General features: G+C 39.1%; 1 protein-coding gene across 1 annotated transcript in view; it reads left to right on the forward strand.

Moving 5' to 3' along the window:
• Positions 1-23,995, forward strand: part of LOC149206525 (general transcription and DNA repair factor IIH subunit TFB2-like) — a 486,113-nt gene that overhangs the window by 226,017 nt on the left and 236,101 nt on the right. The window contains exons 9-11 of the mRNA XM_089393737.1: positions 9,174-9,254; positions 9,373-9,459; positions 9,678-9,763. Of these exons, the coding sequence (XP_089249863.1) occupies positions 9,174-9,254; positions 9,373-9,459; positions 9,678-9,763 (254 nt within the window). The remainder of the gene's footprint in view (positions 1-9,173; positions 9,255-9,372; positions 9,460-9,677; positions 9,764-23,995) is intronic.

Raw genomic sequence — 23,995 nt, forward strand, 5'->3', positions numbered from 1 at the left:
GATTCTGAGGAGGATGGATCTTTAAATCATGAGCATATCATAAATCCTACTCCTAGGAATGTGGTTGCCTTAGAGCAACATTTTGATCGGCATGATGCCACGAAGTTGAGAGAAGAAAATAAGATGGACCCGGGCGAATATTTCGAGATAGATATTGGTACTTCTGAAAACCCAAAGATTGTTAAGATTGGTAGAGGTACTAGTGTGGAGGAAAGAAAAAAGTTAACTAATTTACTTTGAGAATATCGAGATGTTTTAGCTTTTTCTTATGATGAATTAAAGGGCTATAGGAAAGATGTCATGGAACATACTATCCCCTTAAAAGATGAAAATGCCAAACCCTTTCGCCAGAAACATAGGCAAAAATTAATCCTAAATTAGCCCCTTTAGTTCAAAAAGAACTTGCGAAAATGCTTGCAGCATGAATTATCGCTCAAACCAGGCATTCGACATGGAGTTCAAATCTGGTGATTGTTAGGAAAAAGAACAGTACGATAAGGCTGTGTGTCGATTTTTGAAACCTTAATCTAGCATGCAAGAAAGATAATTACCCTTTTCCAAACATGGAGACTTTGTTGCAAAGAGTAACCGGTTCTGGAATGATGTCATTGCTAGATGGTTTTTCTAGGTACAATCAGGTATGGGTTAAAAAGGAAGATCGTCATAAAACCACATTCACCACACCATGGGGTACCTTTGAATACATAAGAATGTCGTTTGGGTTAACAAACACTGGGGCTACATTCCAAAGGGCTATGGATTATGCCTTCAAGGGGTTAATCGGGAAATTCATTGAGATTTATCAATCTTACTGTATTTTCGAAAGATGGTATCAGTCATGTAAATCATCTTAGGCAGGTTTTCAATAGATGTAGAGAATACGGGATTTCTTTGAATCCAGCTAAGTTTGTTTTTGGAGTAACAGAAGGTAAATGACTTGGCCATATCATTTCTAAGGAAGGAATCAAGATTTATCCTAAAAGAATTGAAGCAATCCAAAAGATTCCTCTCCCTCATAATCTTAAATCCCTTCAGTCTTTCCTTGGAAAGACAAATTATATTAGAAGGTTTATTCCAAATTACGCAGAAATAGCTAAGCCTATTCAAAGCCTTCTAAAGAAAGATGTGAAATTTGTTTGGCAAGAAGATAGCAAAAGGGCTTTCCAAGAAATCAAATGTGCTATTGCAAGAGCTCCTGTCTTAGTTAGTCCCGATTATTCTAAGGATTTCATGATTTTTTCTTTCGCTTCTAAAGATACCATTGCTGGTGTCCTGCTACAAAAGAATAAAGATGGTCACAAGTAGCCTATTGCTTTCATGAGTAGAGCGCTTCAAAATTCCGAATTGAAGTACAATACCATGGAAAAGCAGGCTTATGCCTTGGTCAAGTCTCTTAAGCACTTCAAAACTTATGTGGGTTATTCTAAAATCATTGCTTTTGTCCCACATTCTGTTGTTAAAGATATATTAACTCAAACCGATTGCTTAGGGACTCGTGCTAGGTGGGTTACTAAAATACAAGAATATGATTTAGAGATTAGACCCACCAAGCTAGTCAAAGGCCAAGGTTTGGCTCAGATGTTGATTGAAGGTAACGAAAAGACTCTTGGTTTGTTTTGTCTTAGCGTTCTATCTTTGCCGGAGTTGCAAAGATTAGCAGAGCATGAGTGGTACCAGGACATAGTTTATTACTTGATGAATCTTGCATGTCCTAACCATTTAGTTGCTCATAAGAGAAGGGCTCTTAGACTAAAAGCCACTAAGTATTGCCTTATGAAGGATGGCCTTGGGTGGGGAAATCCCGAGGGCATAGTGCTTAGGTGTGTTGGTGACATTGAGTCCAAGAAATTAATCTTTGAGTTTCATTCAAGATTTTGTGGTGGTCATTATGCTGCTAGAACTACTGCCCACAAAATCCTGAGAGCTGGTTATTATTGGCCTTCAATTTTTTCTGATGTGCACAAGTTTGTTAGAGCTTGTCAATCCTGTCAACTATTCACTGGGAAGCAGAAACTTGCTGCCTTGCCCCTACAACCTGTCATTGTAGAGGCACCTTTTCAGCATTGGGGTCTGGACTTCATAGGGAAGTTCCATGAAAATTCTAGCAATGGCTACTCATGGATTTTAACTGCTACAGATTATTTCACTAAATGGGTTGAAGCCATTCCTGCTAAGAATGCCACTGAAAAGGTTATTATGGATTTCATTGAAAATAATATCATTACTAGATTTGGTGTCCCTGCTAAGATCACTACTGACAATGCCAAAGCTTTTAGTTCCTCAGGGTTTTCATCTTTTGTTTCAAATATGGCATTGTCTTATCTCATGCGTCAAATTACTATCCTCAAGGTAATGGTCTGGCTGAATCAAGTAACAAGAATCTCATGACCATTATCAAGAAGATAGTAGGAGATAATAAAAGAAGATGGGATAGCAAAATCAAGTATGGTTTATGGGCAGATAGAATCACTAAGAAGAAAGCTACTGGTAAATCTCCCTTTGAATTAGTTTATGGCTTGGATGTAACTTTACCTGTGCACTTGAAATTGCTAGCTTATCAGCTCCTTCAAAATTTTTCTACTAGTAAAGATGTTGTTCATAATAGAATAGATCAGATTGTGGAGTTAGATAGGCTCGTAGGACAGCTTTTGATGCTATATGTAAAAATCAATCTAACATTAAGAAAAGGTTTGATAAATTCTCTCGATCTAGATATTTGCAGTTGGGAGATATGGTACTGCTTTGGGACCACAAGAATGAAAAACCAGGAAAACATAAGAAGTTTGACAGTTTGTGGCTGGTACTATACACCATTCGAGATATAGCTGGACCAAACTCATTCCACTTGAGCAGATTGGATGGCGAATCACTTGATCTACCTGCGAATGGCCAAATGCTCAAGTTGTTCTTCAAAGATGATATTTGATGCCATAGGGCATCCTTTGTATTGTATTTCTAACCCTACTCCTTGTTATTTAAACATTTTATTTCTATTTTAGTATTAGATTTACTTTTCATGTTACTAGATAGTTAATAAATGAAGAGCTTATATATTTCTTGTGCTTAACATTATATGATGCTTTTTGGATGGACACTACTTTTTTTTGTTGTGTATTGCGTGGATGCATATTCTAGATTCTCACATTCCTACAGTGCAACAACGTGTCCCCAAGTAGAGTCAGATGTTGACCACTACAGGTCAACTATCCATAGCAGTATACCCCCTTTTCTTCGCAAAAAAGGGGTAGCGCTTGATCGACATGTCCGTGCCATTCAACAGTCATCGTCGACTTGATCTTATTATGTTGTAAACCCAGTCTGCATGTGTGAATTGTAAATAATCTTAAGCAGATATGAGTCATATATGTAAATTGCCTAGGTGGACCTAATTTTCTAGTGATAATCTACGTTCCAAAAGGTTTTTTGTCTCACTGATCCATGATCGACAGAGTTTTCCTTCAGCGTAACCCCAAAGCCGGAATGAATTTTGTCATTAGAATCTTAGGAGAATCCTAGTGTGTTAATCTGCTAGATTATAGTTGTGTCGCAAAACTGGGTGGTTTATGAGAGCATATGTCAAATGGGTTTTCCCCCTTGAGATGTAAAGTTGTAAAAGTCATGATGTAAAGTGTCTTGAGGGTTAGAAAATGTTCTAATCCCCTCATAAAGTCCTAAGTCCCAAGTCCTAGGTCATTTTTTCCAAAGGCTAAGTTCGAGGATCCATTTAAAAATAAATTTAAAAATTAAAAAATTAAAAAAATAACTTAAAAATAAATAAAAATAAAAATAATAAATTAAAATTTATAAAAAAAAATAAAAAATAAAAAATAATAATAATAATAATAATAATAAAATAAAAAACTTAAAAAATAATAAAATAATAATATTTTGAGTAAATAAATGTAGAATTTCAAATTTTTAATGCATTAAAAATTCGACGGATGAGATTAAGAGATATCTTGATCCTCATCGACGGTCAAGATCATTTTAACATGGATCACTTGAACTAGCTGTTGGGAATTTTTCCTTTAAATAGGGTGCTAGGGGTCATTTGAGATGATTCAATCTGTGAGTCTTGTGCTGAAGAAAGCTCTCTTGTAAACTTTTTCTGGTGCTAATAAAGAAAGACTTTGGGGTTGAAATCTTGCTAGTGTTACTCTCTTGAAGTGCTGTGAGTTGTTTTACTTTCTGGATATTTTAATTTTCAGCCATTAGTAACAGCGTATTGTAGAGTATTGTTGAACACAGCTATCTTGTTCACTTGCTAGGGTTTGAATGGTATTAGAATTTCTGAAATAATGGCAGGTATCTCCATTGCATCTGAGATCTAGTACTGTTTTTCTCTCTTTATTGATGGTTGAAGTGAGCTGTGCAGGAAACCCTTATTAAAGAAGATCAGTGGGCATTTGGGGAAGTTCTTGGCTGAACCAGCCAACTCCCGCAAGCATTCTCTTGCAGAGCCCAACTAGTTTCAATCCTGGGTTTATCATTTAAGTTTGTTTTCTGATTTGCATGAGAGATTTTTGAAGCATTTCATAGTAAATCTGGAATTTTGATAATATCACTGTTGTTTATTGATAAATCTAGCTGATGCAGAGTCACAAGGTTGTAAATTTTGTAGCTGGTTTTTAGGGTTTTATTTTCCTTGCATACATATTATCTCTGGGTGTTTGTTCTGCTGTTGCAGGTTGCAGACTTGAAGGTGAGCTTAAAACTTGAAGCCAAATCTAGGCCCTGGAGGGTAAGATTTGGCCTCAGAAATCAGCTATTGCAGGAACATTTGTTTCAGAGCTGGAAATCTTTGTGGGGTTTGATAACTGGAAGCACTGAAGCGGAAGAATATCATTTTATTTGCAAATTTCTGAGGAATTTTAAAGGGTTTACCAATGTCTGGCTGCATATTATATTTCTCTGGAAAATTTATGCAAAAGGAAATATATACATATATTTGTTTGCCCTCGGGGATCTGTTCAGCTCCAATCATTTTCACGCAGGCCTCTATTGCTGCTGCCAGAACCCGCAAACAAGTGGCTGCCTCCTGAAAACACCAGACGAAAGCGGCATTTTTCCCACGTATTTGTCATTCTCTCCGCAGCTGCCCATCCGCTCTCCACGCCGCGGTTACATCTTTGCTGCCTACAAAACACTTCGCACAGCTGCCTCAGCGCTGCTATCCAACCTGCAAGCAATACGCTTTTTTTTTTCCCAGCATATTCATCACTGCAACTTTGGCTTCAACCAATCCATTTTAGTCCTCTCCCTCACGCGAAACTCCACTCATCTCCAGCATTTCGTTTCAAATCTCCACGCTGCCACCCGTTGCTGGCATTGCGCCCATTTCTCTGCGTGAATACTTCTGCTACCATTGTGAATGATTCCTTCTCCATTGTTGCGGTTTCTCAAACTGCAATCCTGCATCATTTCCTTCAACCCTCTGCCCGTCGAGCCATCATCCACTTGAATCTCCAACCTGCAAGCATTCCCTTCTCCGCCGTCACAAACTTGCAAAGACGACCACGTTTTTATTTTTACGGGCTAGATTTTATGCATTTGATGTATTGGTTAGTGTAGTTAGAATTAGATGATAGTAGTTCTTTTTGTTTAGATTTTTTTTAATCTTAGGATAGTTTTAAATTTAGATATTACTTTTTTTTCATTTTAATTTTAAAAATAAAATAAAATTAAAAAAATTTCATAAAAAAATCTTTTAGGATTTTAGTTTTTGTTGATTTTTAGATTTAACGCTTTAGTTTTAATTTAAATTTAAATTTTAAGTTATATTTATAACAAATAAAAAGTTCCTAAAAATTATAAAACTTTAAAAATTCCTAAAAATTTTCTTTTCTTGTAGTTTAGGTTTTGGATTATTTTAGTTTAGATTTAATTTTGTTAGAAGTAAATAATAATTTTTATTTTTTTTTGATAGAAGATTTCCTTTTTAGTTTAGTTCATTTTTTGGATTTAAAGTTTCATTTTCATTCGAAAAATATAAAAAATATTTTCTTGGAAATTTTTTGCCATTTTCAGTCTTGGCTCAATATCTTTTCTGCTGAGGCTAAATTTTGATGTGGGATTAATGTTTTCGTGTCGTTAAATATGCTTGAACGATCATTCAAAGATTAGCCATATGAATGTGATCTCTGGTTAAAATTACGTGGTTATTTAAAAGCACTTTATCTTTTGAATTTTAAACTGCTGGAGTATCATTAAGCCATTGAGCATTTATCGATCATCTTGCATTTGGTAAAAGTTAATTTTTGTTTGAGTTGTTTGATGGTAAATGATTGTTAATGAGTTCATATTCCTGTAGCATCTGATAATTAATCGTTTAATCATTTATTTCATAAGGCACTGGTCTATGTATTTAATAAAATCAATTAAGTGCTTGTTTCCTTTCGTGTCTCCCAACCCAACTGGTTGACAGTTGGTCATCCACTTTTCTATAGGGTCTACCCCCTTAGCCACGGGAGACAGGCTTAAACGGAGAGATCAGGGATCAGGGTGACAGCCCCCGGTCTGAGCATTGTCGTGACAATCTGTGCGACAACAGATAGAAGATTAAATTCCAGTTTATTGCAATTGTGGAAACTCCACATGCCTCTGAGACATCTTCACCCTCCTCAGAAGAGTGCATGTATATTTTGGTTGGTAATTGAAAATATTGATATATGTAAGTGTAATTGTGCTAGGCAGACTTCTATTTTTAAATTTTTTTAATGTAATGCTATGTTAGGTAACATGACAACATCTCTCCCATGCTAGGCTGTAGTAAACCCCTCTCGGTTCAATGAAGAGTTAAGTGAGACATCTGAGTCTTTGATGTAAAGTTGCATAAGCCATTCATAGTGAGATGTGCACATATAATACATGTTTGAATAATAAACCATTACAATCCTCCATTCTTCTTCACCCAATGCATTTAGCCAAGCATAATCTAATGTTTCAAAAAATTTAGTGGTGAAACAACTCTCCAATATTTCGCTGGTTAAGTTAAAGTGGTGATCATGATCTAGATTCAGATGTTCATTTTGTTAATCCGACTCCCAATCTTCAAGGACTCTATAATGATCCTAAACAGGAATGTAAGTGATATAAAAGCATGCAAACAATCCAGCAATCAAAAAAATGAAATATACATTAAGCACCCATGGAAACACTGGACAGTGGAAATAGAGAGTTGCTGAGCCATTTTATTACTTCTTCAGGAGAAAAATACAATATTAAAATAGAATGGTGCACCTGGGCTTGTCTCAATGGACAAGCATGACAAAACCCAGGTGAGAAAATGATGAAGTGAAGGCTTCTACCACTGTTGCACCAAACTGAACTGCGCTGCCCTAGAAAACTGCTTTGTTTGCTGAATTCAAAGGGATGGAATCACTGCTTCCCATGCTCAAAAAACTATGAGATTTTAGCTCTTTGATCCTTGGCCTAAACCCAGAAAAACCTATGAAGGAATTGGCCAAATGTTGACCTCGAAATTTTGGCTCAAATTCATCTTAGCTCCTCTAGCTGCTGGCTGAGTTGGGACCCCTGTTTAACCCCTTACATCTGCCCAGAAAATTTTATAAAATCAGGAGTGTGATCCTTGCCCAAAACCCAAAAAATACGAAAAGGGTTTCCCTTGGTTCCAACCTTCAAAAATTGACCTTTCACAACTTGGTCGTCCTCCAATTTCGAATTTTGTTGCTGTGATTGATCTTGTCAATCTCTACTCTCCCAACTCCAACAATCCTCCTCAAATGGCCCTCCAAGTAATCTCCTACTTCTCTCGGCCAACTCCAACTATACAATTCCTTCCTCCATCTCCCACATGAGCCTAGTGGTGACTCTCTGCGCAGGCCCGAGTCACTGTAAATCAAACTGTTGGGATCTTGGCTCTGTTGGCTCCAAATCTCACAAGAAAGGCTAACTCTTTGTTTCTCTTTGAATCCTCTAACTCTCCCGTCAAATGCTTGATCACTAATAACTCCAAACTCCCCCTGTGTATTCTCCAGCAAGCCAGAAATACACATTCCCTATTGTGGCTAAATGGTAGTGCTGTACACACTCTTGAAATACTTGTGGAACTGCCTCTCTATGGCAGGGGTAGATGGTCCCCCGAAGTAGAGGATGAAGTATGAACCTCCCGCTTGAGAGATTCGTGGCTAAACAGGCGGTTGACTCAGCTAAACAACAGAGCAAACAGTCAAGTAATTTTGATTGCAAGGTGTAAGAATGAATCCAAATGAGAGCTCTCTCCTCCTTTTATCTTTGTGGGCCTTCCTTGCCTCATGTGGGCCCCTCCATCCAGCACTTCGAATTCCCCAAACCATTCAAATGGCCTAGTTCAAATTTCCACGTGGGTGGCTCCCACCTTCCACTAGCAACTAAATTAAGTCGAATTTCCTCCTAAGTCCCTAAGTCAAAAATGTTGGGTTCTTTCCCTTAGCCAAAATTGTGTGGAGACACCCTGTTACATATGTGTTTGAGAAGGGACATGACAGACTCTGCCTTCAGCTTTTGCAAGTCCCATATTTCATCATTGGTTTGGAACATGTTCATTGTTGGGAAAAACGTTAACCACTTACAAACGACACCAAGAGGCAAAAAATAGCTGAGAATGCCTTCCAAGTTATAGGGCTATATGTGATTACCTCTTAACTTGCAGAACTGATGCCATTCGTCTGTTTGAATTGAAAACTGCATGCATGAAAAAATAGCATGCCTTTATGGACCAATGCAGTAGGTTATGAATCAGATTCATATTAAATTTTATAGAGCATTATGACTCTCCTATTGCCAGCTTGAAAAGTGAACTAGAGTATTTATGTACCACTTTGTAGTAATATATCTGGTGGGGCTGAATGCTTGAATTTTTAATAGTAAAAATTTCAACATCCAATATATATGAGATTTTTAAGTGCTTCGTGAGTTATACAACCAATAAATAGAACTGTTCATCTTATGTTCGATGGTGAGCTCTATTAACTATAAGCAAAGTGCTGTATTAAGCTCTATATTATGACCTAAATTTTAAAACAAAAACATTAAAACTATGTTATTTAATATTACTGCTTTGAATCACTGTGTCTGTCTGCATTTAAGAATTATCAGTTGCATTAATTGTTATATAATCTTCGAAATTGTCTGATTCTTTTGAAACCTTACCTCATCAGTATGTACTTTTACAGCCTTACAGTATGAGTGATCTCTCGACAATGCAACAGAAGGTTATTCAGGAGCTTGCTGTCTTTGGCTTACTTAGATGCCAGGTGGTAAAAGAAAAATGTAAATGATTTTCAAGTATAAATCACGAATGAAGCAATGGTATTATTCCTGTATTATCACATCATTAAAGAGCTTACTGGGGATAAATCTGTGAACTGATAGAAGAAAGAAAAATACTACATTCCAACAAAGCTGGCGTCAATACTGGCATCACGGTTCTCAGAGTCATGGATCCAGAAACAAGTCAAGGTATGCTGCTCTTTCAGGTTCTTTCTAGAATGTCGGTCAAGATGGCTAATTGGACATCCACACTTCTAATTTTGCCAAACTCCAGTACATCATGTAAAATTATTCCAACCTTAGGACTATGATAATTTGGCTCTTCGTATTATTTAAGTATAATAAACTGACAGTGGTATTAGCTTTATTGAAAGTAATTAAGACTTCATTCTGTGATGTTGTTTCAGGGGTTTATTATTGTGGAGACAAATTTCAAGCTATATGCTTACTCAACTTCCAATTTGCATCGTAATGTTTTACATCTTTTTACAAGGTACTCACTCTCAATCTTTAATGAATATGTGAAGGTGTTATTGTCTCATCCTTTTCTGTCATTCAATGAGAGAAAGATGGTGATACATTCCAAATTAACATCCAACTCTAACCTTATCCCTACAGCAATAATATACCATGGATTTCATCCCTGTTCTTTGGTTTTTGATGATATCCTTGTAAATTAATTTTAGACATGGAAAATCATCTATCATTGTGCCTTTTTCATGTCTTATTAAAAGTACCTAAATGTCTTTTCAAGAAAGGAAATAATTACACGATGGTGTCCCTATGTTTAAGTTTATTGAGAAGAGAGGAATGTAGAGCAAACATGAGCATTCTAACCAAAAAATAAATCTATTATCGATGGAAAGTTTCATGTATTAGTATGTATAGTACAATATTTTCTATTACTTGCAACTTGTAGCTTGCTTTCAACAACGATGCATATAATTTGTCAAATCAAGCAATATTAATAAATGAACCAAAATATCCCTTTGAAAAACTTTGGCTATTCACGACCCTTAACTTTTTAATTGTGTATAGACACCAAAATGAAAAAACATGAGGCGCAAGAAGAGGTGAATAACATGTAATGTTTCAAATTGAAATTTACAGCTAATAACAGACACATGAATTAAGCTATAGCAAATAAAATCATAGACACGCATTCACAATCAAAAACACCAAGAAGCTGGGCAAATAAGCTGAGCCATTTTATTAAATTATGAGATGTAAGGAGTCATATAGCAAGGAACAAGTGCAGTTGGGCTTGCATAAGCAAAGCTGGAGCAAACCCAAGTGGAGGAAATGACCTCAAGAGCTAAGAAACTTCGGCCCAATATCCCTTTGCGCAGACCCAAAATTGGCAACTGCTTCTACACTAGAAATGCTGAGAATGACCCTCTATGATGCCCATAATCACTTGAAAATGCAGTTGTAGGTACTCCCAAAAATACTCATCCAAACCCAAAAAGAAATCTGCCCCAAACCAACCACTCGGAAAACCCACAAAATGGTGCAATTACCAGTTAAATAATAAAACGTATTGCTGGACAAAAAGGGGATTTTTGGCATGAATACTACCTGGAAAATTATGCAAATTTAATCCCGGACTCCTCAACAAACCCCCAAAAATCCAGAAAGGGTTTTGGCTAATTTCGACCTTCCAAAATTGCTCTATATTGGCACTACGCCCTCCTGAACAAACACTGCGTCCCCCAGTGATGAAATTTGCTAAAATCCTCCTTATTTCTCCTCAATCTGCAATAGGAATGATAAAGGAAGTTTTCCCAAATGTTGGGGAGAAGTCTCACATCAAATCCTGACACAAGATAGCTGAAATCAGCTCCACAGAAACATTGTCCAGTGACCCCCCTGTGCAGGCCCTAGGAAGATAAATTCGTTCCTCTCAAAGTCAGCAATCTCCAGCCCTGAAATTCTCCACAAAGCTTAGTCTTCCCCTGGAGCAACTTCTCTAAATTTCTCTTGGCAAACACCCCCTGGAAAATAGCTGAAATAAGTGGCACGAGTTCCTCTACTGTGTCCTCCTTGGAGCACAAAATAGCTAAGGTGTTAAAATTGACAACTAGGGCCAAAATCCACATGGGTCATCTTATTTATGACAACTAATATATTTCTTGGATTCCTCTCTCCGAGAGGTGTAGGATTGATCTAAAGATCATTCGATTCTGACATGTACAAATGAAGTTATGAATTTATTTTGATTATGGTCAAATTGTCAAGGTCGGCCAACAAACTTAAGTAGGCTCAGAGTCCAATAGTCACGTCTATTCATCCTCAACGCTGCATATAAATAGAAAGTGACTAAACCTCATTTGGACACTCATCTTCACTCCTCTCTCTCTCCTCATTGATTGAGTAAGGATTTTCGGGCCTCTCTCTCTCCACATGTCCGAAATTTCAGGAGGCCAAAATTTCTAGACAGTTTGACCAAATGTTGACCAACATGCATTGACCTCCTTTACTGTGCTTTTGTGAGGGCTATCTCTGTTTGGGCGAGCCGCATTTCTGGGCACAAAAATCTAGGCTAAATGTTGATTGTTGACCAATTTTGACTGCTTCTAGGGCTGACCGCAGGTGGGCTGTTTGACCAAACTTTGTCTGGGCTAAATTTCACTGTTTTGAGTGTTGTTTTATCTTGCTGTTTGGAGGCCGAAGTTCACTGATTTGCTGAGGGTCAAATCTGCCCTGTTGACCAGTGTTGACTTTTCTGGTTAGGGCACTTTCGCTGCTATTATAAATTATCAGATTTATAAATTTTACTATCTCTCTCCCTGATGAACTATTGAAGACTAAAAGAGGATTTGATCAAGGGTTTCCCCACATTGGGATTTGTCCTTGGCTAGTGCCACATCTTGTGTCCTCTTGTCTTGGCTTGTCTTCTATTGTTTATGTTATATCTACATTTTACTATCATGTTGATCTGATTGCTAAACTGGATATTGATATTGGGCTGATAAAGAAATTGAAGTAAATTGCTCTAAAGCATAGAACATACCATTGTTACCTAAAATTAACATGGTATCAGAGTTGAGGTGAAGACAAAGCCCAGGCAAGAGTGGAAGAGACAGTTGGACAAGGAAAAAGGTTCAGTGGGTTCCTCATCCTACTTCTCAGCTGAAGACAAACTCCATGATAAATCTAACTATCATGGATGGAAGATGTCTCTTGATTTGACCTTGGAAGAAACAGAAGTGATGCATTATGTATAGGGTAAAATCCCTGAACCTCATTCAAATGCACCGGCTGTTGCGAAGACCAAGTACAATAGGGTAAAGTCAAAGCAAATAAGATTATCAGGGATTCCATTGACAAGCATCTGGTGGCCTACATCTCTGAATTGAAGACCTCCAAAGATCTATGACAGGTTGGTTGGCATGTTCAAGGTTAGTAATGCTAATCAAATTCTATTTCTCAAGAATATGTTGAAGGATATTAAGAAGGGCAAGGACGAGGATATTCAATCCTATTTCTTGAGGATTACTGAGATCAAGAATGATCTACTCTTGATTGGAGAAGTCATTCCTGACAGGGAACTTACTCTCACCACCCTTGGAGGACTCCCACCTGAGTGGTATGTATTTAGAACCACCGTCCTCAACAATGATCGAATTCCAGGTTTTGAAGAATCGATGTTGAGATGCAATCAAGAAGAAACAAGAATGGTGGAGCAAGAATTTCCTTCTAATAGAAGCAACCCCACTGCATTCTCCGCTCATGCTAAAAGGAGAAATAATGTAGTGTCTAAAGGTCACCTCCATGAAAATCTTGGATCTAAGGGAGGAAGGAAGGGCATGTGCTTTGTTTGCAATAAGTTTGGCCACTATGCAAGGGAGTGTCCTAATAGAATGGATACACATCGAGATGATTTCTATCATAACAACTCCAGGGGCAACTTCAACGACAACGATCAAAGGAATGGCAGGTCCAATGGCAAAGGAAAAAGCAATGTGGGACATCAAGGAAATGGTCAACCCTCCAAGAAATCAAGGAACTCCAGGTATTGAAAATCTAATGTTGTTAACGATAAGCAAAAATAGTATTATCTTATATCGGCCCTCTCCACTGCCTCTCCTTTGGACACTCTGGGAAACTGGTTGATTGATAGTGGTGCCTCAAGGCACTTCACTGAATACAAGGAAGCCCTCTCTAATCTGATAGAAAAGGAGACAAACTTGGAGATCATCCTTGGAGACGATGCCACCTATCCCGTGAAGGGAGTAGGGAATGTTACCCTTCAATTGAATCAAGGTAACACTATTCATTTGCAAGAAGTTCTATATGTACCTGATCTCAAGAAGAACTTGGTGTCCATTTCAGCCATAGAGGACAAAGAATTCAAGGCGGCATTCATCGATGGAAAGGAACGTGTTTGGAAAAGAAATTATAAAGATGCTTTTACTCTTGGGTTCAGGGTTGACACTTTGTATCAAGTTGGAGGAAGTCCATTGGGAGCCATGTCTTGCGACACATCTCTACACTCTGAACTATGGCACCAGAAGTTTTCCCATCTTCATTATAAGGCCCCACCCGATGTGAGATAAATGGTGACAGGTATGCCCGAGCTCAAAGTAGAGCATGAAGGTGTATAGTCGGGATGTATCGAAGGAAAAATTCACTCTGACATATTTGGTATGATGCTCGTAAACTCCTTGGGAGGATACTTATTATTATCTCACATTTATGGATGATTATTCTTGTAAGACCTGGATCTACTTCTTGAAGAAGAAGGATGAAATGTTCACCTGGTTCTGACACTTCAAAGCCTTGATCGAAAACCAATTCGAGAAGAAAATCAAGATATTGAGGATTGATAATGGGACTGAGTATGAATTCAATGAATTCCAAGATTATTGCAGAGAAGTTGGCATTAAGAGGGAGACTACAACACCATACATGGTGTGGGTGTGGCTGAAAGGAAGAATCGCTCTATTGTAGAAGTTGTCTGTGCCATGCTTCATGATCAAGGCCTTCCGAAGTTACTGTGGGTTGAAGCTGCAAATATCGCCATGTATGTTCAAAACTGATGCCCTCATCAAGGTTTGGACTCTAAGACTCCTGAAGAAATATTCATTGGTAAGAAACCCGATGTCTCTCATTTTAGAATTTTTGGAAGCCCCATATATTTTCATGTACTGAAAGAGAAAAGAAGCAAATTGGGTGCATCTGGGAAGAAAGGAATCTTTATGGGCTATAGTGAAAATTCTAAGGAATATAGAATTTATGTGGCTAGTCAAAAGGAAGTTGAGATAAGTCATGATGTCAGCTTCGACGAAGATATGGCCCTCGGGAAGATCAACAACCTTCCTATCCTAAGGAAAGACAAAGAAGCTAACACTTGAAATCAGGGTGCAAAAGAAGACAAAACGATGCCTGATGTTGATGAACCTATGAATCCTATTGATCCTCCTCCTCATGAGCCCTCCTCCAAAAAGAGACCCTCATGGATTAGGGAGACTCTCGAAGATGTCGAGAGACACATTGCACCAAGGAGGACTTTCCATGAAAGCAAGAAGTCGAACAGATATCAAGGATATTTGACCTCCATGAGCACTATCATTCAAAATGAGCCTTCATCATTCGAAGAAGTTGTGAAGCATCAACTATGGAAGGATGCTATGAATGAAGAATATGAGTCAATTATGAACAACGGTGTCTGGGATGTGGTCCCTAGGCCCTAGGACAAATCAGATGTCACCTCTAAGTGGCTCTACAAAATCAAGCATGGAGTTGATGGAAGTGCAGACCCTCACATTCACAAACGTAAGAGGGAGTTGGCTTCTGAATTTGAGATGAAGGACCCAGGACCGATGCACTATTTCCTAGGGTTGGAGGTCTGGAAAAAGGTAGGTGAAATTTTCCTCTCTCAAGGAAAATATGTTGTGAAGATATTGGAAAGATTTGGGATGGTGGACTGCAAGCCTGTGACTACCCCGATGGAACTTAACTTTAAGAAGTTATGTGGTAGTGTTGTTGGACCTGAATTGGGAAATGCTTCTGAGTATCATCAACTCATAGGAGCAGTGATGTTCTTGGTGAACTCTCATTCAGACATATGTTTTGCAGTTAACACATTGAGGCAATATATGGTTGAGCCTCATCATATACATTAGATTGGTGCCAAGAATCCTCTGAGATATCTTAAGGGCATAATCACTCATGGACTAAGATACACTGCCGAAGATGTGAGCTTGCATGGTTATTCTGATGTTGATTGCGCTGGTAGTATGGTGGATCGCAAGAGCACTTCTGGATGCTATTTTTCTTTGGGTTCTGCTTCGATATCCTAGATGTGTAGGAAGTAGAAATTGGTTGCATTGAACACCGGTGAGGCCGATACATAGCTGCTAGTATGGCCTCCTGTGAAGTTGTCTGGTTGAGGAAGCTATTCAGTGGGCTATTTGGACGTGTTGGATACCACCGTGATCCTTTGCGATAATGAGAGTGGGATCTTTTGATTTTGGGTAGCATCGGATGTGCTCTAGCCACGAAATTTGGTGGAGAGGTTGGGGCACATGAGATCTCCAATACTCAGAAAGGGTTTGGGTAGATTCTAAATAGATTAGGAGATATTGAAATACTTAATATTTTTAATGGAGTCCCTAAGTCTAAACTTAGGAAAAATAAAATATTAATGTGTATTAATATGAATTTGTGTTAAAATGGTCCAAAAGACATGGCTCAAGCCAAATTTAATCTTATCCATTGATTAGGGACTTAATCTCAGCTGTTGAGATGTCAACAGGAAAAGTATAAGAGGAGGCTTGAGGGTCACTTGGAGAATACACTAGAGTGATCAGTCATTCTATTCTCTAGAGTAGGGTTTTCTAAAAGAGATAGAATTAGTGATTGAAAGATGCAGCTGAGGGGCATTTGAGTACAAAGAGACAGAGGTAGAGATAGTGTCGGGAGAGCAACGCATTAGCTAAGGAGAGTGATGCAGAGCCAGCCAGGGATCATGCAGAGGCAGCCGAGAGCTACGCAGAGCCTCAGAGAGGCCAACGTTGAGCAACGAAGAGGGCCACAGGGCTGATGCAGACCCATCCAGGGTGACTCAGGGCCAGGGTGAGGCAGAGAGGGGTTAACACAATCTAGAGAGAGGTTCACGCTGAGGTTTCTGGGGCAAATTTGTGCTGAGTAACTGTTGTAAGGATTATCCGGGGTTTCAGCCAAGAGATTTGTCAAAAATTGAGAGGTATTACTGCCAAGGAAATTCTCTGTTGGGTAGGCCAATTTCGGCACCCAGATTGTACTCTAATATTTCTTAGTAAGAAAACCCTCAGATAGCTACACCAGTTTTCCCACATTGGGTTTTTCCGGGGACATTAGTCCAAAAACAATGGTGTCATATGGTGTGTTGTTTCTGTTTCTTTTAGTTGCTAATCTGTAATATGTTGAGCATGCACTAGTGTTTATTTTCAGTATTTACATTTTAAATAACTTGTTAAAGTAAATAACAAGTAGGTAGGAATAAATCAGATAAAGTGCATGGAGGGTTTCTAACTAAGTAAACTTAGAAACTTCAACAGGATCCGGTTATCAAAGGATCTCGTGTTTCATGATCGCTCCAAGCATATAGATATCAGGTACCAATTTATTGGGATATGGTACAACAAGGAGCAATAAGGCTCCATCACATTGGGACTAATGAGCAAGTTGTTGATATTTTGACAAAGCCACTGGGGAAGGTCAAGTTCTCGGCCTTCCGAGAATGACTTGGAGTCATGGAGAGACCCTCTTATGAGGGTCCTGTATGAGATGGACATTGAGCTCTGGGATCTCCAGGGGTCTTGGTGTACTTCTTGGAGCGATGAGAAACCATAGGGTGAGTGGTTCAACCTTCCCCTAGCAGTTTGCTGTGTACAGGGTGAGTGGTTCAACCTTCCCCTGCGATACCCCTCGATAACATGTAGGCAGGATGAGTGGTTCCTCCTTCTCTTGTTGAGACATCTTACCCATGCAGTCTGGGACTCATGGGAAGTACCTCGCATTTGGCCAATGAGTAGGGAAATGAGGATAGGGACCATACTACTACTGATGGACGCATCGTGTACTATCGTACTCCCTATGCTAGGATGATCGATACTGATCTGGGATCAATGGGAACTAACTTCGGGTCAATAACAGTGGTATGAGACACTCCCTTTTGATTGGAACTGACTTTGGGTCAGTAAGAGTGGTATGAGACACTCTCTTTTGATTCAGACTGACTTCGGGTCAGTAGAGAATGGTATGATAAATTCTCGATCACTTCTTCTTCTTCATAGTTCAACAGTGCATTGATGGCAAAGATAGTACAGATTGACAGATGGATTAGCAGATGGAGTTCTCCCTAGTTGAGAGGGAGTGTTAAAATTGGCAACTAGGGCCAAACTCCACATGGGTCATCTTATTTATGATAGCTGATATTTTTCTTGGATTCCTTACTCATCTTCACACATCTCTCTCTCTCCTCATTTCAGGAGACTGAATTTCTGGACAGTTTGACCAAGCGTTGACCTTCTTTGATTGTGTTTTTGTGAGGGCTATCTTTGTTTGGGCAGTCCGCACTTATGGGCACAGAAATCGAGGCTAAGCGTTGATTGCTGACTGGTGTTCACTTCAACTAGGGCTGACTGCAGGTGGGATGTTTGACCAGACTTTGTCTGGGTTGAATTTCATTGTTTTAAGGGTTGTTTTATCTTGCTATTTTGAGGTCGAAGTTGATTAAAGTTGACTGATTTGCTGAGGGTCAAATCTGCCCTATTGACCAACATTAACTTTTCTGGTTAGGGCTCTTTTGTTGCTGTTATAAATTATCAGATTTGTAAATTATACTATCTCTCTCTCTGATGAACTATTGAAGACTAAAAGAAGATTTGATCAAGGGTTTCCCACATTGGGATTTGTCCTTGGCTGGTGCCACATCTTGTGTCCTCTTGTCTTGGCTTGTCTTCTACTGTTTATGGTTATGTTCTATCTGCATTTTACTATCATGTTGATGTGAATGCTAAATTGGATATTGATATTGGGTTAATAAAGAAATTGAAGTAAAATTGCTCTAAAGCATAGAACATACCATTGTTGCCTACAATTAACATGAGGGGAATGGCTGAAAGATGCTCCCAAAATTCCACGAGCCTCCATTAAACTGTAGCAGCAAATTTACCTCCCTAGGGTGGCACTCAAAGTCCATCGAAAGAAGGGTGAGTTCTCCCCTTGGAGAACTTTGTGCTAAACAACACCTGTGACCTAGTTGAACAACTTGAGCAACAATGTGTAAATGTAAAATTGTCAAAGGTGCCAATTGCTGCCTTACTTTTCCTTGTTGGTCCCTCCAAATATTTTGACCTTCCTTCACTAGCAATTCTATTTTCTTCCAAGTGGTGTATTTCTTGTCGTCGTGGCCCCCACATTCCCCTAGAAAAATATTTTTCTATTTCTCCTAAGTCCCATACACCAAAAATGTCTCCAATACTCAAGTTATAAAATTGTGCTATGCTTAGCACCTCTGCAATAAACTCCATTAACTCCCTCAGATGAAAAATCAAAATTGGGGACATTACAATCCTCTCCACCAAAAATTGCTTGTCCTCAATCAATGTTGGAACAAGTGCCCTCTCTGATTGTGGATCCCCACTGTCACTGCGCACTTCACTAGGGTCCCAAATGTGCCATTGGATCGTCCCTAATCTCTGTACTGTCCTATAGTGAAGGGGTCCCTTGATACGAGGATCCCAAGTTAACCTGATCAACGTGAAGCACCCATTGCTCCACTCACCATCTTGCTATATATAGGCATTAGAAGCCCTCTATCTATTGCCAATGTTTACAACATCTCAACGATGTAAAACTCTGTCCAAATCCTCATGAAGCTTCCCTACCGAGTAGTCCATTTCATGCACTCTGATTGTGGGCTGTTGATGAAGTCTCCCTTGCATGAGCTCCTCCTGAAATCCTACAGTTGGCTAACCTGCCATGCTTATGAAGTCCCCCATGCCATCAATGCATCATTGAAACCTGATGGAAGATTTGGATGATCCTCCCTTATAGAAACAAACTCAGCCCTATGGGTAGCTGAACTGCTAAGTACTGTGATGCTAGGGTACCATGTCCATGGTAGCAAGAAACTATCCTGCTGACCCCGTGACACCCCGGTCATCACTCATTGCCTAGCATGCTCGTACCAGAGCTTCCTCTCCCATAGCTCTTGGCCATAATCTATGTGATGATTGAGGCTAGGCCCAAACTGCCAAAGCAACTGAACAATGCTAGCACCTACCACTCCATGGGGGGCCCCAACCCTGAGCAACAATTTTCCTCACCCTAAGGTAAGGGCTTCGATGATCCCCCATGTGTCCACCTGCGAATGAATCAGCTCACCTGTTATCCTAACCATGCTCACTGAGGAGTATCCCACCAATCCACTGGATCCCATAACCATACTGGAGGTCCACAACCCTCAATCCTCTCTGCCTGCTGCTATGATATGTTGCTAGTTGTTGTTGATTTTTGTGTAGCTTGGGAGGTACTCCAAGACCTGGTGTTGAAGGGTTAGAGGTGAAAGCGCCACAAGTAGGCTTGTGGGTTTGGAACCCAAGCCTAGGGTCTTGCATGTGAAAATTTCTTAATCTAACAAGTCAGAAATCCTATTGCAGTAAACTAATTTGCATTACCTACTTGTGTTCTTTATTTTAACAAGTTATTTTCAGAATTATTCAGAAAATATTAATGAAAATACACTTCAGCCTACACCAATATACAAATCAAGTACTGAAAAAATAAATGAGACAACCACACAAAGGACACACTTATTTTTGGAATAAATGTCCCCGAAAAAACCCAATGCGGGAAAACCAGTGCAACAGATATGAGGGTTTTATTATTAAGCAGATTTCTGAATACAACTAGGGTGCTAAATCCAGCTCACCAAACAGAGAATAAACTCGACAGAAGTACCTCTATTCGGAGACAAATATTTTGGCGGTCCAACAACTAGATGAACAAACCCCATAGGTCACTGCATTGTCCCCAATACTATGCAGTGATGGCTGCTCCCAACTCTACGCAGGGACTGCGTCACCTCCTCTAAGATCTGTGTCACCCTCCCCGTGAACCTTCTCGGCTCAGAAATCGACTTGCTGAATTGATGCTTGATCTGCCTCAAAGAAACCCCAATTTTGCCTCTATGTGACTGCGTCAGCCCTCCAACCTTTGCATCACCCTCCTAGAGCTGCACTATCTCTTCCTGGTGCTGCACTACCTCTCTGCTATGTATTCTCGGCATTGGACAAAAGTCATGCTACTGAACTGCCCTTCTCTGCACTAGAATATTACTCTGCAAACCATGCCCAAAATTTTGATCTAGCTCAAGTGCTACTGTGTGTGTGTGTGTTCTCTAACTAACCCCAAGCCTTCCTTTATAATTTTCCTGTTGAGAAATCAATGGTCGTGATCTAATCTCTAATCAACGACTAAGATTAAATTAGACTTGATCCTCGTCTCTTAGAAGCTTCTCACCCATATTTTCATTAATACCCATTAATATTTTAATTTTCCTAAGTTTAGACTTAGGAACCTCATTAAAAATATTAATTATTTTAATAAAATACAATCTGGGTGGAATTTCACCAAACGATTTCTGGGTCTTGGAGATCTCATGTGTTCTAGCCCCTCCACAAAATTTCGGAGCTAGAGCACATTCAATGCTACCCAAAAATCAACACTCCCTCTTAGCGAGGAATGTGCTCTAGCAATACTTCCCAGCAGAAGTATCACACTGATCCACGGCATTGGTTCTCTACGCTGCTAATGCTCAGCCTATTGCCGTTCATCCACTACGTTGTTGCATTCTATACTATTGCCCATGACAATTCCATTGCCACTACTGCATTTGTACTGCAACTCCCTCTCAATACGTTGCATCATGTTGCCTATAGCACTACCACTGCTAACTGGTGCACTACAACTTAGTTGTTGAGAAGTAAGCAACTGAAAAGCCACCGAAAAGATGACTACCACTGCTAACTGGTGCACTACAAATTAGTTGTTGAGAAGTAAGCAACTGAAAAGCCACCGAAAAGATGACATGGTAGTCAATCTGAATGCCCCTTGACACTGAAGCTACCTCTGCTGCTAATCTGTGATGACCCTCTAATGCTACTGTGCTACTGTTGTAATTTCTCTGTGCCTTCCGCACCACTACAACGCTCCACTGTGCTGATTCAAACTTTTGCACTCTATCTCTGCCATTGTTGCTCCATCATCCCTCGCACCAACTAAATCTCATCATTCTGCTACTGTCATTAAGGGCTCCCATAGTCGTATGTGCTCCAAGAGTTTGGGAACCTCAAGGATCCTGCCCTTTTTCTTGTAGTCCTCTTGACTACAACTCAATATCGCCCTATTGTCGTACAGAGTGTCTAGGTAGCACGATAACGCTCAGATCGAGGGCTGTCACCCTGATCCCCGATTTCTCCGTTTAAGCCATCTCCCTATAGCAAGCTAAGAGGGGTAGACCCTATGGGATAAAGGAAGACCAACTGGAAACTAGTTGGCTTGGGAGACACAACAGGGGGAAACAAGCACTTGATCGATTTTAAAATTTGATTAGATCTTTAAATACTTAAGACCAGTGCCTTATGGAGTTCATGAAAACCAAGTAATTAATTAGCTGCTGCTTATGAAGTAATTTAATGATTGCTTGAAAATATTTACAAAATTTCCAACATGTAACGAGCATTATATAATCCAAGCAATGATTGATTTCACCAGATCTAAGATATTCAAAAGATGCATAGAGCTCTAGCAATTAAATTTCAAAGGATCAAAAAATCATAATTCAACCATGAAATTTCAAATGCTAACCAATTCATAAAATGAATTCCCACTTTCAGATAGCTAATCTTCAAATAAAATCTTTAAGCACTTCTAGCTATACCATGAAAAAAAAACTTTTCTTTCAAATTTTTTTAATTTTTAAATATTTTTTATTTTTTATTTTATGATTAAAATCAAAATCATGAAATACAAACTAAATTCTAAACTAAGACCAAACCAAAAACTAAAAATCTTTTTATGATTTTTTTTATTATTATAGAGTAAATTCTAAAATATAACAAGACTAACTAAAAACCTAAGAATTAAACATTTTAAGCTTTTTAAAAAAATTTCTTATTTTACTTTTTATATTTTTTATTGTTATTTTTCTGAATTCAAAATTAAAATAAAACTAAACTCAAATGAAATAAATTTAAAATCAAAACCTAACGAAAATCTAATTCTAAAACTAAGGTCTAACTTAAAACTAATGTCTAACTTAAAAATTCAAAATCTGATCTAAATCAAATGAAAAAACTAAGGTCTAACTTAAAACTAAGGTCTAACTTAAAAATTCAAAATCTCATCTAAATCGAATATTTTATTTCAATTTTTATTTATTTATTTATTTTTATTTATTTTTATATATATTAGCACATACTAAAAAAAACGCTAACCTGAAACTAAGCTAATCTATGCTAAACTTAAGATATATATCAAAATAAAAATAAAGAAATGAACTAATCTAAAACCTATCCATGCATAGAAAGTTTATCGTTGTGTTAGTAGTGTGTTGCAGGTCAACAATGGAGGGCTCGACAGCTGCGGGAGGAAGAAGCGCGGACGATTTGCAGTCGCAGCTCGATGGAGGGAGTGATTGCGCTGTTTGGTGTGCAATTGTTTGACAGCAGAAAGAAAAACGCGAGGATGAAGAGGAGATCACGCAGGTCAGTGAAAGGTGAGGTCAGTGAGGACGACGAAAGGGGCAGCATGAGGGCTGGTAATAAGGCAGATGTGTAAGGGGCAGCGTGAGGGCTGGTAATAAGGCAGATGTGTAAGGGGCAGCGTGGAGGGGGTTTGGGTACGCTGCATGTATAGAAAGACAGCCAGCGAGGCATGGAAGAGCTGGCTGCCAGAAAAAAACGTGGGTGGAGGAGGATGGAGCTGCGTGGGTGAGCTTAAGGAAGATGGATGCAGAAGGGGCAGCGTGAGAAACAAAGGCTGTGGAAGTGAGAGCTGTGTAAGCGACGGACAGGCAGTGAGAGGATTTCGACGAGGAAGGGATCGAGCTGCATGAGGATGCAGGGTTTGATTTAGCTGTAAGGGAAAAGAGGATGAGGATTGTGTGAGGAATGTGGGAAGAGCAGCGTAGCTCCGTTGAATTTTTATTTTTTCTTTGTTTTGCAGGGTTTCGATGGAGGAATCTGGAACAAAGGGTGTAGATAGCGCAGAGATCTTTGCCATTGTGGGAGGGTTTGAGCTTTTAGGCAACGTAGATGGTTTTGCTTGCAGGTGATGGCTGACTGCGCGTGAATGGGCAGCGTGAGAATGAAGGATTTGATGGCCAGTGTTGCAGCTTGAGGGACGCCTGGAGGGGTTTCGAAAAACGCAGGTATAGCAGCTTGGGCAGCAGATAAACTGAAACCAGTGGCTCAGAAACCCTTGAACAAATGATTTTCAGAAAACTTAATTAAAATCTTAAATCTTTCTGCTTCGGATTGCTTGATGAAAACCCTGCAAAATTTTCCAGATATGAAGTAAATATTCCTGCCAGAACTGAACCTAAGGCCAGATCTTACCCTCAAGGGCATAGATCTGGCTTCGAAAAAAATGTTTTCTTCTGATCTGCAACCTGCAATAACAAAAACTGAAAACCTAGAAATAAAATGTGCAAGAAACAAAACTAAGACCC

The sequence above is a fragment of the Pinus tabuliformis genome, chromosome 1_2, assembly GCF_031772625.1.
Source record: "Pinus tabuliformis cultivar Carrire ecotype Pingquan chromosome 1_2, CPIR1, whole genome shotgun sequence".
Classification (NCBI taxonomy): Eukaryota; Viridiplantae; Streptophyta; class Pinopsida; order Pinales; family Pinaceae; genus Pinus; species Pinus tabuliformis.